This window comes from Pavona decussata, unplaced genomic scaffold (genome assembly GCF_977016875.1).
Source record: "Pavona decussata unplaced genomic scaffold, jaPavDecu1.1 SCAFFOLD_95, whole genome shotgun sequence".
Classification (NCBI taxonomy): domain Eukaryota; kingdom Metazoa; phylum Cnidaria; class Anthozoa; order Scleractinia; family Agariciidae; genus Pavona; species Pavona decussata.
In genome coordinates, this window is record NW_028145512.1 from 1,423,448 (window position 1) to 1,443,439 (window position 19,992).

Sequence of the window (19,992 nt, forward strand, 5' to 3'; positions counted from 1 at the left end):
TGTCTTTTAGCTTCATGCAACGTTAGTTGAAATGACTGTATACAGCGGTATATTTGTAAAAAGGTTGAATTTAGAGTAAGTCAGCTTAAACAAATTACAATCTTAATTTACTGCTATTTAAATGACAAAAAATGTTGATCATTTTGTTGAAGTTGCATCTAGTAAGCCCGTATAGTGATCTCTTGGAGACTTTATGGTCAACTCTCTTGATCAAATCATCCAATAGGGCTTCACTTGAAATGCGCGCACTCTATGTACTGCATGTTTGGTAAACTAAACAACAGGGTCGTAACGAGGTGTACTTTTTTCCCAACTGATCCCACATTTTGGCCTTAAATTTTGATCTCTGATTCCAAAATCTTTATAAATCTTGATCCCTGATCCCTTGAAAATTAGTTGATCCCTGGGTTCAGCTCAAACGCGGAATCTGGGTTGGACAAACGGCGTATAATTTTTGCTTGATTAAACCTGAATAAACTACAGAATGAGTCAAAATGAAGTGTCGCTTGAGTTTTTTTAAACTTAGTCCCAGCATTCACGAAAATCAAATGGAGAATGACTGAATGGGAATTTGACTCCCGTCAGTTCTTCAAGCTATGATTTCCTATCGGCATAATGGTTCCATTTTACTGGTTGACCAACTCAGTTCAGTCGCACATCAAGTCATAACTCATTATCTGCTTATCCTAATTGTACTGGTCTGGATTTTTTTTCTGGTTTGGTTTCCCTGTGACATAATTGTTAGATGTTACCAGATCGAATAAGCTTGAATCTAAAAAAAGGTGCTTACAAAAGGCTTTAGTGCGCATAACGCATGATCGAGCTATGAATCCGGCATTCTGTTAGGTTCTTTATCAGAAAGACTAGACGTTTCTCAAAATGTAAAGTCTTTTGATATTATCTTGCCCTGAACTAGCCGTCCGCACTTGTAAGAAGGAAAACGAGATCACAATGAGGTTTCTCTGAAATAGATAATGGTTACCGCGGGGCTTGACCAACGATCTCGCAAACCACTATTTCACAAAACCAGAATGATTAGATGGTCCTTGCCGCACCAGACGGAGAAAATACTAAAATAATTTGGGTAGAGAAAGGAAACTTGAAAAAGATCTTTATATCTTTCTCGATTTGCATCAATTGAATTTCAGTGAGGAGCAAATTTGTTATCAAAATATTGGACGATTCCCTTGCCGCCTTGAAAGCTTCGTGCATTAAGTGAAATATCACGTCGCTGTCGCAATTAGTTAAATGAGAAAAGCAAAACTTTCCTTCACAAGACTTTTTACTTTGATACAGTCGACGTCGCAGCCTAAAATGGCCAAGCTTCTCTCTGTCCCAGGCAGACCAAATGTTCTTACTGACCACTGAAATAATTCGATGAAATTCTTTCTATCGATTTCAATGCCCAGAACACCCGGCGAAAGAATTCTCAGCGTCCTAAAAGGGCTAAGCTTCTCGGCTTTCCTCTTGTAGCCTGCGAGCAAGCTTTCTTGGGGGTGGCAGGCTATCCCTCTTGCTGCAGGGGTCCTCGGTTGTTTGTCTGTGAAAAAAGCTGCACCTGTTGTTGCTCTGGTAACACTGAGAAAATATTTTCCAGTGTTTATTCCGGTCAAGGAAAATCGTGTTTTTGTTCACTAATGAAAGCTTTAAAGAACTGGGTCCTTCTGCGGAAACAGTCGTGTGTAGCACATTCGCTTGGCTTAGCAGAGAGGCACCAGGAATCTTTGTAGCTCTTCTTTATTCTTTAAGGCCTGGATCTTCACTACATCAACTCTACAACAATTCTACTCAATTCTACGTCTATTCTACATCTTTCTAAGAGTATCACTCAAATCACGCTTTACTTTATAGTGTGCTGTAAACATGCCTTTGTTTACGACTGTAATTCAACCAAGGCCAGGTGGTTCCAACCTTCGAGGAAGCACAACCCAAGGTTAAAGGAAGTAGGCAAACCTGTCCACAGCACAGCTTACATTAGCTTCACAACACGTGTACACATTATTTTTTTTAAGCTTTCCTCTTTGTTCTTCAGACACCCTCTTCCAGGGACTGCGGAGGGGGAGGGGCTGGGGCCAGTCTTTGCCCCCCCCCCCCCCCACTTTTTGGATGGTTAAAAAATATTTTTATTTTATTTTACTTAACCATATCCGTCACTTACAGAAACAACTTACCTTACATATTATTAAGCATATGGTTTTCTCCGACAATTTCAGACAGTTTGTCGTTAGTTTTGCTGCTGCACGGATGACTAGATTTCAACCGTGAAATAGTGGAGTTTCATTCTGTTGTTTCTATTTTCATTCGTTCTTGGATCGGTGTTTCATGAAGATGAAGTTTCATCACTGAATAAATTCGAGGGAGTTTTTGCACAGAGGCATTCATTCATGAAAGCTATACTTGTCGCCGTTACGCGCGCGTAAATATTTGAAACGGAGAATTATTTACAGCTAAAGTCATCCTGGATCAATAAATCCCACTGTCATAACAAACAAAGAAGCACATATGATTTACGCATGGAAACATGAACAACGAAACTGAGTCTTCACAAGCTGCTAGCTTCCACAAGAAAACAAGTCAAAATTTTCTGCTTCATCAGCTGTTGTGTTGGTCAATTGTAAGAGCCAGACTGAAGCATTGACTCCTTACTTCAAAAGAAAAGAAAACCGGCACATTTTGGTTGATACGATTAAAAATTTACATCAGTGTTGACAGTTTTTGATGCAATTCTAGCCATATCAGAAGACTGAAGTTAAATTTTTTCCGGGTTAGTATACCCCCGGACCCCCTCACGCTAACGCGTTCGCTTTATCCCCTCCCCCCCTCCCCCACTCCAAAACCCACTTCGCGAGCCCTGACTTCTGTTTAGTAAGCTTGTATACATGGAAACGCGCATGTTTTCACACGATTTGAGTTCGTTATATAATTAATAGCAAGGTGATTTATATATGAAGGTGAAATATCGTATACATATTTAGCCAGTGAATGTAAAGCTTTGCTGGAGGACGAATGCATGAGCACTGAATGGTTTATGGGGACCGCGCATTTTCCATTTACCGCGCCAAGATGCCAAACCAAATCATAAACGCAGACTCCTTGTCTAAGTTTAGTCTTTTTTTAAATTATTTTAGCTAGGTTTACATAGTTTATTTCATTATATTGTAGATTACTTGTTTTAGGTGCTTTTAAATATCAAGCCGGTATAAACTCATTGAGGCCTCTAAATACGTCATAAGAACTGTGATTATTAAAATGTCGTACACGTGACAGTATGGATGAAACCATCAACGCAGTTACAGAACATATCTTGAGCAGGTGCGAAAAGAAAGCCGAAGAATTAGCACAGCAAATGCAAAAATATTGAATTTTTTAACAAGAAAATAGTCAAATACTTAGCACTAGAAAAATTCTGCTTCATTGAAGAAATAATTGTCAAACTTAGCAGAAAAAAACAAAAAGCCATTTCTTGCTTGTTTTTTGGTCACATGAGTACGTAGTATGCTGTTTCGCGCGTCTATGGTTTTTTTGTTTTTGTTTTTTTTGGTGTGAGAGGGAAACCGCAGTACTTTAGCAGCGATATCAGCCCAGCCGTGACTCTGTCCAAAGCGGGCATCCTTCAATCAAAAACGCTTACGAAAGTAAATATGGAGTGTTTGACTCCCGGGGGTGATCGTCGTGCCTTTTCCTGGTTTGGTATCCCTTAGGGTGCTAAAATTTAAAATGACTTCCGTCAGAGGCATGGTGGTACCTTTTAGGTCCTTTTAGCGTATTGAGCCGAAAATATGAGAGGAAGTAAATGTCAGGCAACTGATTTGGTACCTCTAAGGGGAAAAACATTGTTCGGACCACGCCAACCTTTTAGATGTTTTCTTTTTTTTTTAATTTCCGACCATCACCACTGTCACTTTTATATGGGAGTTCCCCCAGGGGGTTTGACTGTGTACTGTTTCAAGCGAGATTTCGTTAACGTTTGGTCTTATGACGAAAGTAGTAGCTCGTGGAGGGTCACGGCAGGCCTAACAAACGTGGGTTGCCCAAACAAACGTGCGTGAAACCAGAGATGCCAGTTAAGCAAATCCTGGCTAACAGTCAACCGTTCTTAGTGTTGCGTGACGACACCTGCGTAGGAGACTAGCCACCGAGTGGCCCTTCAACAAATCCATGTTTCATGGAAACATTTGTTCAGCGTTTTTGTCTGCTCGCTATTGTTTCTTCGCGTCGCTTTTCACCATCTGAACGCATAGCCGCCAGGGTATATATTAAAAAGACGGCCGGAAAGTACGAAAAATGCCCAAACTCACGAGTTACAAGGAAGTCACGTGTACACGTGAACAGCGGTGAGAAAAGCCAGAACGTGAGTCCTGCAGCTGAGGGCAAGATGTTTCCGCTTGAACGGAAGTGTTACTCTCATTTTACAAACATAACTTCCCAGTACAAAAGTACATACATGCATGCATTTACACACACATACATAAATTATTGAGCATCTCGAATGAGGGCTATCAATATATATAAAAAATAAGAAAGGTACACTTAAGACATTCACTTTTAGATTTACTGTAGTAAATGAGTTTGATATAAATTTTTTAAATTTATAAAAAACATGCTTTTTCTACAGTAAACCTAAAATGAAATTCCACTGCCTTTTGTGGAGTGGGTAGATTTTGTTACACAAGCACATGTGTGAAAGAAGATCACGAGTGGCCGTCGTTTCCGTTTAGAAGATTGGGCACGAAAGAAAACCTCAAGAATACACGAGATTATGAGTTCACGCATACCGGAAACCGTGAATCAACTTGAAGAGACTCGAGTTTGAAAGCTAAATTTCGAAGCAAATGTCGCAGATCTATCGTTTTAAATGTGCATAACATGGGGTTTTTTTATTCTAAAGCCACTAAAACTGGTGAAAATGTTCCGATTTGAGGGAACGGAGTGTTTCTCACGCGTTGTACTTATCTTTTGTTATGATGTTTAGTTTGTTATATAACGCAACTCTCGTGCCAGTTTTGAAGTCTCGTGTTTTAACTGAAAGAAGCGCTCAGATGTTTCTTCGGAGGGAATTTGGCTGTTTACTTTTCGTTGGTTGGTTATGTCTTGAAATCTCCTGTAATTCAGCGAAGAACTTTACAAAAATACTCTGGAAACATACCAAATAGACATACTTTCTTCAGTTCTGTGAAGTCGCGTTCTTGACTACCGTCGTTGTTCAAATCGAAAGCGGGAATGCAAAGGTCTGGAACCGCGGACAGTTGCGCAAATTCCAATGCCTCCAACGAATTTTCTCAAGGAAGATTTGGTGCGACGACACTCCAAAGCGTAGAAACAAACGTGATTAACATCCTTAAAGGCAAGCGAACCGATGTTGTTGTCATGGAAGATGGAGACCAGTCGATTTGTTCTGGTGACGGAGGCGACGCAATTTCCGCGAAAAAGAAAGATCGAGGGGTAAGTTGCAAAGTTTTGTTACGAATTCATGTACAGAGCTGGACTGATCCAAAGCACGAAAGTAAAATTATAGTAACATGTAGCAGTAAGTTACAGAAAATAGTATTACCAGTGGAAAACATTACTGACTTCGTCAAATTCGTCTCAAGGAGGTTGGAAAGGAATATTATTTATGTTGGAGTTCCTGTAACCCTGATGCTTCCTACAAATCGTACGCTACTGATTTGGTTCACAATTTATTACATTTTATTCCCTTGTAATTTATCAAGTTCTCCATGTATTCAATGATCGAAGGGCAAGGACTAAACATGGACCCAGGGTGCATGGACCCCTTTAATTTTAGAGCGGGTCCATGGACCACTTATATTGACCCAGTCTATGGACCCAGTCCATGGCCCCCCTATTTTTTCACCACAAAAAATAAATAAATAAATAAATAAATAAATAAATAAATAAATAAATAAAAATAAAAGGCAGTCTATGACTGCATGTGGCTACTGCTTTATTTTTGTAGAATATTGCAGTAAAAAAGCAATGTTGTATGAAATTCAGAGGGGTAAATGACCAGCTCTAGTCAGTGCCAAAATTGTGCAGCGTAATTTGATCGTGTTGTCATATGGGAAAATTTGGTATGCGCTGGAGGATTTCGGTTTGGGGACAGTAATAGATATGGTTTGGCTCTCCCATGGTTTACACAAGATCGCATGGTGAAGAAATTCCGTGAATCAAGACGCACAGATAAACAGACAAATTTAAGCTTTCTTAATAAAGAATTTATTCAGACAGACCTGTTTTCACGCCTGAAAAGCAAATTTGTTGAATTTTTGCCTCGAGTGAAGCTACGTGAAGGTGACCAATCCAAGAGAACCGTAAGTCACTAAAGCACAATTTCTTGACTCTATAAAACGGAATACTTTTTTTCGAAAATTTCGCCAAAGCTATTTAACAATTATTCTACGAGCGCGCGTTGGATATGAGATGATAGATAGCCAACGAGGCGCGTAGCACCGAGTTGGCTATAATCATCTCATATCCAACAAGCGCAAGTTGAATAATTGTTTTATGCAAGAATAAACAACAGAAAATTTAATGGTCGCCATTTCTGGGCCATGGTATAATTGCTCATATACCATGGCCGCTAAGCCAATCAAGTACCTCGAATTGCATTATACAATGATTCAGTTTTTAATAATTGAAATTGTATGACAAATCGATCAATTTAATATAAAGCACGGTGAAATTCACATTTAAACCTGCAGTATTTTTTAAAGTGGATTCCCAGGAGCACAGGAGCTCTGTGATCGCATATGTTTCGCCTTGACACAATCTTGAACAGGAATTTCTTCGTTATGAACTCACTGATTTCCTCTTTTAAAGCAACCGAGTGGTCCGTAGAAGTTGTTCTTTTGATTTACAGTATTAAAAACCTGTGTTTTCCTTCCAAGAACTGCAAACTAACACCTTGAAAATTCACAAATGAGATGCGGCAGCCATTTTGAATTGAAATACAAGGATCTTCCATATGAATAAAGTCGATCGAGATCTTGTCAACCTGTCGTGGTGAACTCAACCCAGCGTCCTGTAAATTCTACAATTCTGAAAGCTTACGATTTACGGACTTGACAACAGGATAACATTCTGCCATATGGTCCGGGCATCTGAAATTTAAATAAACCAATAAGATTTCAGCAACGGTCAAAACTAAGTTTTCATACGTTATTGACATCTACATTTTGTGATTGGTTGTGCCAAGCAAGAGAAATTGCATGTTCAGTGCTTATTGAAAGCATAGTAAAATATTTAGCAAAGTATTATGTAAGGCCTGAAGTTTTGTTTTCTGTTTCATCCTTTTGTTTTACCAAGTTCACAACCTAGCACGGTGACTATAAGTATTAATCTATTTACCAGAATATAGCGATCTTTGTGCGTGAGGTTCACAGTAAAGACTCCAATGCTTTGGCCGACTGGACTCAAATTCCCTCTCCCGATTTGCGCAACTTTGACCAGCGTTAGATCCATTACTACTCTGGAGGTCGTGCAATTTATGGACAGCTGCTGTTTACATTCTGGGTTTTAAATATGCCAACATGGTCTGGCTGCATTTCAAATTGTTCTTTCATGCTCACCGAGTGGAAACTGTAGTGTTAGGGATACAATGTTTTTCCGACCTCGGACCTGTTTCTCTGCTAGGTAACAATGAGTATAAATCTTTGTGAGTTTTCCACATCCTCTGATCGAAATCCTCATGCAGCACTTGTAGTTTTAGGCTCAAGAAGACACTTAAAGTGTGCGGCTATTGTCAGTGTCTGTAAATTGTTGAAACACAGCCCAGCAATAGCTCGGAATGGAATAAGAAAGCTATATCGATCAACTGTAGACTGAATTCTGCGCTTACCGACTGTCATGTGATTTCATTATAATTTAAATAATTTCATTAATTTACTTACTCTAACTCTATGGCTAGTTTAATTGTCATTTATTGTCCCTACATTTTTTGTTTTGGTAAAGGGTGATCTGTCTCAGTATGAGGTGTTTTCACCCTTAAATTTTACAGATTATTCTTATGGCTATTTTAGATATTGTTTGCTTTTTATTTATTGATTTGTGCCATTAAATTGTTATAAATAAATAAAATATATTAATTGAATAACATTGGTAATTGTATTGCCAGCCAGATCCATCACCCCTAGCCTGCATAGCTGTCGGTTTTAGTGTGCGGGAAAGCGGGGCCAAAACAAGTGGTGCAGCTGCGGGGTAAATAAGGCGAAAACCGCAACAGTCACGGCTAAGCCGCGTCAACGAGCAGGGAAGGAACCGCCTGCCCAGATTCCGGTCATTTTAGACTGCCGCCCCCAAAATTTACATATTTGACAACCTGTCGATATCCAATTAACCCAACCAATCAGATGGCGCAATGAATCCTTCTCGGTTGTAAAGTTAGCGGGAAATGATAACTGTAGATTGTGCTCTTGCCAGCGGAAGATTAATTACCGGGAATTTCAGAAGACTTCTTATACCTCTACCCAAAACCTTTTCAAATCAACTCTTCGAAGCGTGAAGGATGTCAAAATGTGACTTTAGCAGAACTTTCCTCAAGGATCAGATTGAAAATAGACCGATCAGACATGTTTTCTGATCGTGTATGCCATGCCTGCATGTGGAAGGAAAATAAAGGAATGCATTCGAACTTTATAATTTCATCCACTCAAAGCTGGAAAGAGAGAAGGAAGCCACCGCGATCAAAGGTGATGGTGGTTCAGGCAGATTGAAGCGACTCTTACCAACTACTGTTCCTTCGCCAGACAGAAGTCCTCTAGCAAGAAAAGGGTGCAAAACCTTAGAACAAAGCACAGGAGCAAAGAAATTGCTCACATTTAATATGGTAATAATGGGGTTGACAGGCAAGTGCGACTCTCATGTGTGTGTTTCAGCCTAAATAAAAGTTCTCACAGCTATGTCTTTAAGAGAACACCCTTTTCTCTATCAAATGAGCGGTGCTCCCTGTAAATGTTCTGTTAGTGCTGGAGTTTCTTCTTATCATATGCCATTTATGATTTGGATGATTTGCGCGATAGTCACTGAACAAAGCCATGTGCTTAACCGTCGCTTGTTTGTATTTTGATCTCAAAAGGTCATTCTATCTATACTGGACCTCTTGTTGTTTGTGTTTACTAACTGTCGTTCTTAAGCCGTTTGTGGCATTTTGTTTAGGCCTGGAATGGCTCATTTCAGTGTGTTCGGTGACAGTATAGCCTCTCATTTTATCTTTGTAAGGATAGGATTTTAACCATGTAGTTATCATAATCTTGCAACGTTTGTATTGCCGGGCCCGGCTATTTGCTTTTGTGGCAAGATGTTGTGTTTCCAATCACGGTTGTTTGTCTCTTGATCCTTTCTTTAGCAATGTAGCTTCTTTGAAAGCTATGCAATGCGTTAAATTGTAGTCACATCTGTGTTTTTGTCATCGCTCCGCTCCGCCTTGTGACTGTGAGGTTTGTGTTGCAGGAGCTTAGTATTTTCCTCCTGTGCTTTGATTATGCTATAGAATGATTAGGCAATTCTTCTGTGTTGTGGGAAACGCTTACCTCCAGGAATCAATTCCCCACAAATGTCACAAAGAAAAAGGAATAATTCAAGGCAAGTTATACTCACAGGTCCACTGATAGGTTTAATGGCTTGGAATAGCTCTCAAAGGTTCAAACTCAACAGGTCACAGCTCTTGCGATCTCACGACTGGTTTACAGGGTCAACAACGACAACAACTCAACGACTTAACTTAAAATCACAAGCGCTTTATCGTTTATACTGAACGGGTAAATTTCCGGTCCTTGACCCATATCATTCACTGCTATTTAACAAAATCACTTATCGAACTAATTTGATCCATCATGTGGGTTTTGTGTCGTCAACTCAAGTCTGCACAATCATGCAATCACAAATACTAGCCTCAGTCTCCGACACACTCCCCCAATATATTTCTTGCTATGGAATATATGTTCTCTTTCGAGACTGATCCCTAGTTAATCATGTCCGAGTTTAATCAAACAAAACTAAAGTTAAAGTGTTCTCAGTTCATTGTTCTTTTAAATGTCACTGGATTCTTCTGCACGTGCAATTTCCTGGATAAGCTCATTTGCAGTTGCTGCTGCAGCCCGTGTTGGCCTGAAAGCTGGGGCTACCTGGTTTAGGCTTGAGCTTGCCATGGGCTTGCGGTCGACCGATAACTCGAGTGGGTGGAGGTGCTGCATGGCCTGTTCCATTACTCCCTTTCCTGCTCGCATCTTGGCAGCACGTATAATCCTGTCACATCCTACAATCAGCTCATCCACGATTCCAAGTTCCATGAGTGTCGATTTCGAGACTCGTCCTGCATAATTACTACATCTCAGACTGAGGGGTGTGAAGTCTGCTCTCCCCCACTTCTTCTGTGCTGCTCTCTTAAACTCTGCACGTACTCTTTCGACCACCTAGACCACATCGCTTCTTTACACCTAAAGAGGTACTTGGCTCTCCTCCTAAGATCTGTCTCCTGAAGGTGGTGTGGACTTAGCCCGGGGCGCTGGGTTGGTTGAAGGTGCAGCATAGAGCTTGGTGTAAGCACTGGCATCTCAACATCATCCTCAAGGTAACTCAGTGGGCGACCATTTATGGCAATTTCTACATCGAGTACGATACCAGACAATTCCCTCCAGGTTAATGTTCCATTACCCGCTGCCTTACGAAAGGCAGACTTGAAATGCCTACGAGCCTTTTGAATTGGCCACCCCACCATGGGGCTCGGCCGAGGTTAAATCTCCAGGCAATGTCATGCTTGGCAAGGTAGTGGTGGAATTTCTCTTCCTTTCGGACTTTTCTAATCCAATCAGCAGCGGCCTTTAACGTGCTTTCCATTGTCGGAGTAGATCACCTGCAGGCGACCACACCTGGCTATGAACCCTTTCAAACTTGTGAGAAATTTGTCCGTCTCTAGGCTTGGGAGGAGATCGAGATATACTCCTCATGTAAGGCTACACGTGTAAAGAACTAGGTAAGCTTTTCCCTCTGTTTTCAGTGTCAATCGATATTTAATGGGACCAGCGAAGTCAACTGCAATCGTCTGGTAGGGCGTCACTCCTTGGGTGCGTGTGAGTGGCAAATCACTTGGCAGTGGTGTCTGGTAAGCCTGAGCTTGGAATCTTTTGCAGCCCCAACAGCTTTTGATGACTTTTTTTTTCCCTGCTGTTTTATTATTTATTCGCACTGGTTATAACACTATATATTATACGGTACATATGGGCATACTCTGACTTTTGTTGTCAATCTTCTCAAGCGAGGTACCCAGTGGGTTTCTCTGACCTTTGTCATGGTAAGTATGACTCCCCCGTGAATGGTCGGAAGGTGGCTTGTTGAACAAACTTGTAGGTAAACAAGTTGTCGTCAGGAAGGTAGGTGGGGTAGGCACCAACAATTCTTCCTCTACACTCAAGTATGCTGTTGTTCCGTGACAGCAAATTAAGTTGAAGCTTGTCTGCTTGGAAATTATTGGCGCATGTGGCTTCGGCTTGGGAACATTTCGTCCACCAGACTTCCTGGCACTTTATTTCCTCTGTGGTCAGCGGTCCTTCCAATCTTGTTGACTTCGAGTTTTTGCAGTTGGCGAGAAGTCTACTGATCCATGCGCAGATGCGCAAAGTTTTCAACAGGCTAAAGTTTTCCAAAATCTCATCGAACACATCGTTCTTTGGTAGGGCAATAGTTAGGATTTCCTTTGTTACTTTGGCTTCTGCTCGAGATTCAGAGGAAGGTTTAACTTCAATGTTTTTAGGCCACTGATCTGGATTAGATAACCACGGGGTCCATGTATCCATAGCGACGTACTGGTCACGGTTCCACCCCTACTTCCCAGGTCTGCTGGGTTCTGATATGTTGGCACGTGGAGCCAGACGATTTCCTCGATGCTGTTGGATGTTTTGCACTCCGTTTGCAACTAACTGGCGGTATTCTCCAATGCCTTGAATCCAGCAAAGGGCAACTGTGCTGTCTCACCAACAGTGAACAACAGGATCACAACTTTGCAGTGCATTACGAATGTTTACAGCCAGGTTAACCGCCATGTGGCCTGCAACTAACTCCAGTCTGGGAATAGTTAGGTTCTTCTTTGATGGCTATGACTTAGACGTGATGAGACCCTGAGAGGTTCCTGACTCTTGACTGACAACCGCGTAGACCGCTGGGCAGACCCCTTTTGAGCTTGCATCTCCAAAGGCGTGGAGTTGGATAGAATCAATTGCTTCTCTGAATGGTGCAATTGTGCGCTTCACATTCACGCGTTCCGGAAGATGGATACACAACTTCCTCCAGCTCTTCTCTAACTCTACTGAGAGAGGCGTGTCCCAAGGTTGCTTTGTTTCACATATGTCTCTGAATACAAACTTGCACCGAAGCGTCATGGGTGATACTAGTCCCAGTGGGTCATATATTTTGGCTAAATAAGGGAGGGCGCCCCTCTTGGTTGTTTCTTCTTTTTCTTGCGGAAAACAAACGTTCAACGTGTCTGCATTGGATCCCAAGGTAATCCCAGTAGCTTTGTTTCGGTGGTCTTGGTTCCTAATTGTTGCTTTGCGAAGCTCTGTTCTTCATTGCGGTGTAGTTCAGCAGGCTGTTCTAACTCAGCGGCGTTTGACTTCCATTTGTGCAGGGTGAATTGAGCGTCGCTGAAGATCTTGGTCTCCTTTTCTTTCTGCTTCTGAGTTTGTTGTACTGTCAGTGCTCCAGTGATTACATCATTGACGTAGAGGCTCTTCCTGATTTGAGTGACTAACTCTGACTCTCGTCCTTCCCACACTTTCAAATGCTGCTTGATAACCCCTCCTAACAGGAAAGGTGATGACGTAAGCCCTAACAGGGCCCTGGTGAATCGTAAAGTCTCTATTTCAGAGTGTCCTTTAAATTCCAGTGAAATCTTAAGGCGTCACGCTCTTCTTCTTTTATGCGTACTTGTAAGAAAGCTTTCTGCAGGTCTCCGGTTAGCAATAGAGGGTAGAAGTGAGCTCTGATTAAGACATTCCATAGCAGGTTCTGTAAGGGTGGTCCAGGATGAAGACATGCAGTCGTTCAAAGATGGCTGGCTGGGGTTTTCTCTGGCTGAGGTGTCGTAAACGATTCTTAACTTGGTCGTGTCTGCGTTTTCTCGAATTATGGCTCTGTGAGGTATGTAAAATTCTGTCCCTTTTCGTTTGGCGGGGGCTAACTTGACAACCCCTTCTTCTCGCTGTTCCTTGATAATGGTGTCATACTGGTCATAGGTGTTGGAGCGTTCTAGTTTCTTTAGAAGCTGCTGAAGTGTTTTAAGACTATCAGACTTGTTTGTAGGCAATGGTGGATGACCAGTTTGGTAAAATCCGTCCAGATGACGTATCAGCTCTTCCTTGAACTTAGAATAGACCACATCTTGGTCATTTGCCGATGAGTCTGCAAGGCCAAGGACATCTAAGCAACACAGCTTTTCAAAATCTGCACTGGTTGCCTTGAGGAGTGTTGTGCTGGTTTCGTGTTCGTGACCTGGTGACATGATTGTCCAGCCCAGTGTGGTCTTTTCTGCCACAGGGTAACCTGACAAGCCAATCTTTGGTGAAGTACTAGTTTTAATCTTTGCATACTCTGAAGCACCCAACACTAGATGGACTGGAAGATGTGCCTTGGTGTCCATGTCGTCCATGTAAACGCCACTCAAGTGCGTGTACTTCTCCATTAGCTCTTCATACTTGAGATTTTCCAGCATCATGAGCTCAGGTTTGGCGACCTTGGACATTGTCACACTCATCTTGAAATCGCCATTAATTGGTGTCACATTGACATTGTATATCTCCATGTTGGTCGTCATGGAACTGAGCATCATTTCGATTTGTTTAGTTTGAGTTTCAGCCGGTTTCATATGCAAGGCGTTGATTAACTTAGCCGAGACGTAAGAACTTCTAGCGCGGGTGTCTAATAAGGCTCTGGTTTTAATTCCGTTAACATTGACTAAAACCACAGGATACACAACTTCTGTTTTACCACATAGATGGGCTGTCAACAGTCCTTCAGACCTTTGATCGCTGTCACAATTTGATGTGTAGTGTTTCTTTCTGCATTTCTGGCATGCTATTTTGCTGCAACAATTTTCAGCCCTATGAGGGCCGGTACAATTTAAGCACAGCCTCTTTAGATGAAGTATTGACCGTCTTTCTGCCACATTAACAGCATTGGGACAGTTGAAGGACCTATGCTCTGTCGCGTCACAATACACGCAAGATGGCGTGCGTGAACCATTTCTTTGTTGCGTGTTGAACACTCCAAATGGGGGCTTATCTCTCTTCCTGTCATTTGCGGTGGTTTCTCTCATCTTGCTGATGTCTGTCATCTTGTTTAATGATTGGATTTCTTCGCGTCCAGAGTCGCAACGCTTCTGTCAACTTGTCAAAGGTCCAGTTTTCCCACGATGGGTCTGTTCGTACTAGGTCCCCTCTAATCCCAGGTAACTTGTCCAAAGTTATCGCGACATAACCAATTTCCCCATCGTCTGCATAAACTGTACTGAGAACATCAATTTTCACAAAAATCGTGAATTCGGTCTGTGGATGAGAGAGTGTCAAATGTTAACTGTCTTTAAGTTAGTTAATTTAATTTTTTTGCATATTGATGCCTATAGATCTGTATCTGAAAGGTCTCTAAGGTATTTGTAAGGTCTCTAGCCTAAAATTGTAAGTGGTGTAGAGTGGGGGCATTAATGAGGTTGCTTATTAAGCTGTTATGGCTCTCTTTATTTTAATAATTTGATATTGAATGGCGCTGATTTCTTTGCAGTCTGAGTGCTCTCACAAAGTGATCGAAAAGAGGCGACGAGATCGTATTAACACATCATTGGGAGAACTATCCCAACTGCTACCAGCACAAACTAACAGCAAACAGGTAAATAGTAAATAATGATTATTATTAATTAAATAAATAAGTATAATAAAAATCTACATTCTACATGCGCGGTTTTGAAAGAATCTGTTATAATAAATATGTTGGCAATTAATTTAATATAGTATTCCATGTTTATTCATATTTGCATTTGCTAATTACCTTTAATTTTAAGAAAGGGGACATTGCTTCAGGGATATGAAAGGTGGTAAACATAATTAAGTATGTGAAAATTAGTTCAAGGTTTGAACCTCCGGGCAGAGTCTCTCAATATCTGCAATATGTCGAATCCCCTTAGGTTAAAAGCTCATTGTCAAATCAAGATAAATGTCATCTTTTTGGCTATTTCAACAGCTGAATAAATTTATATAGGATGGTATTTAACTTCAACTTTGATTCCTGGAACAGGGGTCTGGAAAGCTTGAGAAGGCAGAGATTCTGGAGTTAACAGTAGATTACTTGAAGTCCCTTCAAAGTCGCCTTAATGAACAACAAGAGAAGGACATGAAAAAAGGTTAGGATAACATTCAGTGTCAGTAAATACATTGTCTAATTTACAGTGTGTATAAGTGATGTGAAAACAAATTCACTGAGGTAGTGTCAGTTGCATGTAAATGTAACCTGTCAATTGTTGTAAACATTTGAAGTTCGAACAAACATCCTAAATTAGGTTTCATCGCAAAACTGTTGCCACACAGGGAATAATGTAGTACAGTGGAACCTCTCCTTACGGACACCTCTCTATTACTCTTGGTCCCTGAGAGACAGAAGTCCATATAAAGCCTACTTCTCTAAAACAGACACCTCTATAATATGGACCTTATCCCTGTCCCCTTGGTGTCCTTAATGAAGAGATTCGACTGTATAAGTGTGGCAATTCCTATTTCTAATATAACAATAAAGATGACTGAATAGTAAAAAATGGGAGGTGTCTCCTAAAGAACATTATTTTTATAAGTTTTGTAGCCTTGAAAATTTTTCGCTGTTGTTGTTATTATTATTATTATTATTATTATTATTATTATTATTTATCATAGCCAAGGTTATTTATTCACATTTTCATTCAAAGTTGACTTACAAAACAACTCAAACAAATTGAAGGCCAAACAATATGATAATTTTGTGACAAAACATGAATATAAATTAGGTCATGCTTTTTGTTATGCGGTTGCACTTAGATGCAACTGACATTAAACAGTGATAAAAGTATGCTTGATATATAAATGGCGCGCGAGTTATTTAAAAAGTGAAAGTTTGATCTGGTTTTCGGCTTAACAATATGCAAGAGAATTGGGGAGGAGAATGAAATTAATTTTAGTCTCATTAGTACTCATGTTGGGGCACTTAAAAGGCATCTTTGTACACACTCTGTGGGACTCTTTTTCGTGCTACTTTATAAACACCAAGAAACATAGTCTTGAAACTTGTAATGACCAATTTGCTATTTTGTTTAAGTTCTGAGAGCCTGAGTCATTAGTGGAAATTTCAAATCATGGCAGACAACAGCATAAATATTCACAGTTAGTGTGGCATTTTTAAATATTAGCCATGATTAAATTTTAAGTGAGTTCAGGAATAAATTTACCAAAAATTTGAAGTTGTAATTTAAAAAAAATTAACAAAATTTGCTTTCTACAGAGAACTGTAAGGTGTGCAGGCAGTTCCTTGAGTTTGAAGAAGATCTCTTCAAAAATTCACATTTTTGCTAAATTCATAAACATTTGGCAATTCTATTCATAAACTTTGTGATTTTTATGATACTAACTATGAATAATGTGCTGTTAGTGCTCATGGCCAGAAGTGGTACCCCAGTTGAGTACTCTTCAATGTCTTGATTGCTAGGGTAGTCATGAGTATGAGGAATTTATTGCGCAAGATCATCAAATTGATACACTGGACATTAATTGAACTGTCATTGCCATTAGGTTTAATGGTTGCGTTAAAAAACCTTTCTGTTTACAAATGAAAAAGCACTTGTGGATGGGACCTAGTAATCTTTGATGGCCCTTTGAACTTATAAAATCTACAGTTAAAAGCTCTTTACCCCAAACATTTTCTGTTATCTAGCTGCACAAAAATTTAAAAAAATGTGTTCTTCCAGTAAATGCTGAAAAATGAGGCAAATAACCAAGCAATTGTATTGACAGGACAAAGCATTAAATTTTATGAACAGGGCTGCCTACCGCTATGTGGCTGAACTAATCTGTAATGTAAAGGAGGTGTTCTGATTGGTTTCCTAGGCAATCTTTATTTTGCAATGCTCACAAATAATTATTGATGTCACTGAATTGTGTTTTCAATAAAATGTTCAATAGAAGACTGTTAACCTGGGTGTCATGACCACAATTTAAATGGTGTGAAAATTTGTTTTGTAAATACATCAACATTAATCTTTGTAGAGACCATAATAATTATAATTAAATCTTTATTGAACTACCTTGTTTGGTCTGTATTGTAATAATATTGGTCTTGGTGTATTTTATCTTTTTTTTATTTATTTTAAGTTTATAGGCTTAGTAAATTCATAAATTTGCAAAGAGATGAAGCTTGGCCAACACTGACCTCAAGCTTGTTCAATAACAATTTACTAATGTGTACATGTATGTTGAATTTTCAGCCCAGACAACAGAACCTGGCAAGGACAATGAGGATGAAGATGTTAAGCCAGTGAATCACTTTGGAGGTTACAAGGACTGCACAGAAGAAGTTTTCCGCTTCCTGGTCAATGTGGAAGCAATGGACATGCAACAACCCTGTTTCCAGAGGCTTATGGCTCACTTACGTCACCAGGTTCAGTTGATGGCTGAGTCTTGTTCAGAAGTCTCTTCAAAATGCAAGGTCAGCACCGAGAGTGGCAAATGTACTGCATCCAAACGAAGCTTTCAAGGTACTACATCATCATCGTCATCCACATCATCAAGTGGAGGAGAGAGGAGTGGCAGTGGCAGTGGAGGCAAGGCCAAGAGAGCTAGACTGCATGGTCATCACAGCAGCAGCAGTGGCAGCAAGGTAACCCAGAGTAGAAGTATCAGTGGGAACTCTACCTTCAACAGTAGTGATAATGAGAACAGTTCAGACAATTCAAGAGGAAACCAGAGTGATTCAGCAATATGCCTGGATGATGATTTGTCAGAGATCCCAGGCAATTCAGGAAAGGAACCTGAAAATGGTAATGGCTCAAATGGCAGTAGCGGGAATACCAACAGGGGTGGAGAATCAAGTGGCCATCCTACTACTCCATTCCCTTCCATGCTTCCCCAAGCCAGCAATGTTCCATTACGTACACCTTTCCTTGCACCTCCTTATACCCTGCCGACATATGCACTCCATCCAGCAGGCACTCACTACATTCCAGTTGTTTTGCACCCCAATATTCCATTACCTGTGCCTCCAGGGCCAGCACTTAATGGTACTGGGGCAATGCCATTTGCAACGATCACACCAGGTGCTGGAGTGTTTGGCATGCCACCTCAAGTACCAAGTGGCTTTGGTTTTCCATTTCCGTATGTTCATCCAGCTATACCTCCCTATGGATACCAAGCGCCAGCTGCTGCTTTGGGCTTTCCATTGTTCAGTGGGTTACGTAAAGATCTTGCGGGTCAGGGCAATGCAAACCCTTTTAATGGTGACAGTGGGTCAAATGGTGATGACTGTAGCATAGAATCACGAAACTCCTCAGAGAGTATTGCTATTCAAACAGACACTTCCTCAGGCAATGAGAGCTCAAATGCTGACGATGGAGGAAGCTGAAAAGTAATTTTCAGCAACTGTAATTATATTAAAATATTAATCAGAAATACATGTATTATGTGTTGACTGACTGAAAAGACATTCAAAAACTTGTGTGCATCTGGAAGACTTCATAGTACATAAGAAGATGTGGCTACAGAAAATCCACAGGTTGGTTCATAACTAAAACAAAATGCACTGATCAAACATTCTGAAAGTGTTATTTTTGTAGCCTTTTGTATGAAAAGAAACATTGAGCTACAGACTGTAGGTTTGGGTTCAACATGTATGATTCAATATAAAGAATTTCTATATGGGAAGGGCTATGACTAAGGGCTAAGTCTTAATGATTGTGTACATGTAGTCTAAGCGGTGCTTTTAATGTTGATTTGAAACCCTTCACCATATGTTAGCATGCTTCTGGTTGTGTTTGATGAAGATTGTTAATAAGAAATTGTTTTGTTACATTCCATGGATCAAGTGTGGATTAACAGATTTGTCTTTTTTTTAAAAAATTTTTTATTTATTTTTTTTGTTTTTGTGTTAAAAGATCCGTCATGTTCATCTGATTTTCTAACAATGTTTTAAAAAAACAGCAATAACAACACGGTGGGTGGGGTTTCCATAAACACAATAAAACCGGATTTGTTCAAGGAATTTATACAATTCTCAGTTATTGAGAATTGCATTGATTCCTTTACCAAACACGAGGTTTCGCTGTTTTGTTGTTTTGATCTTAATTTTGGTCTAGAAGACTGCCATCCTGTGAAGTTAATTGTTAAGATGCATACCAAATAAATAAATGATAAGTGGACAAAAAAAAAAAAAACAAAGAAAAAAAAAAAACAAAGAAAATTTAAAGGTATTAAAGGGACAATAATAATTTTATGAAATGAACCGTTAACAAGTTCAACTTTTTTTTCTGGATCCCAGGATCTAATCAAGAGTCATATAAATGGTAATGGTAATGTTTGCATATGTAGACAAAATCTACATTTTGCAACAGTTACGCTGAAAACTCCTCATCAGTGCTCCTCCCATAATGAGGATGCCCTGGGAGTGTAATATATGGCAAGCAAACAGTTATTTGTAGTGTTGTTAATGGGTCGTTAATGATGGAATAAACGCAAATACAGAGTAGTATTGTACACCATTTGAAATGGTATGAGTGAGATTTCTTAGAGATGTCATTTGAAACTTGTACAATAAAGCATTAGGATTGAAGAACGTCATTCGTGAATGTAACAAGATGCCTGCTATACTGGCATTACGTGTGATGCTGGGGCTGATTCATTTATTCCAACTGTATGCTTCGCCAATTGATAAAACTATCCTTGCTAATGGAATAGTTTGAGTCACGACGATCGCGTTACGTTGTTTACCTTGTGTTACGCG

The 19,992-nt window shown here is 40.1% G+C and overlaps 2 protein-coding genes across 2 annotated transcripts; one reads left to right on the forward strand and one right to left on the reverse strand.

Moving 5' to 3' along the window:
* Positions 1-4,796: 4,796 nt before the first annotated feature.
* LOC146473033 (uncharacterized) lies at positions 4,797-19,829 on the forward strand. The gene is made up of 4 exons (XM_085118765.1): positions 4,797-5,442; positions 14,767-14,871; positions 15,277-15,382; positions 17,486-19,829. Exons 1-4 carry the CDS (start codon positions 5,221-5,223, stop codon positions 18,616-18,618), a joined length of 1,566 nt encoding a protein of 521 aa, XP_084974891.1. The 5' UTR covers positions 4,797-5,220; the 3' UTR covers positions 18,619-19,829.
* On the reverse strand, positions 5,449-14,528 carry LOC146473034 (uncharacterized). Its single transcript, XM_085118766.1, has 2 exons — positions 10,363-14,528; positions 5,449-7,670 (listed from the first exon to the last, which is right to left on the reverse strand). Exon 1 carries the CDS (start codon positions 14,321-14,323, stop codon positions 12,893-12,895), a length of 1,431 nt encoding a protein of 476 aa, XP_084974892.1. The 5' UTR covers positions 14,324-14,528; the 3' UTR covers positions 5,449-7,670; positions 10,363-12,892.
* Positions 19,830-19,992: the final 163 nt, after the last annotated feature.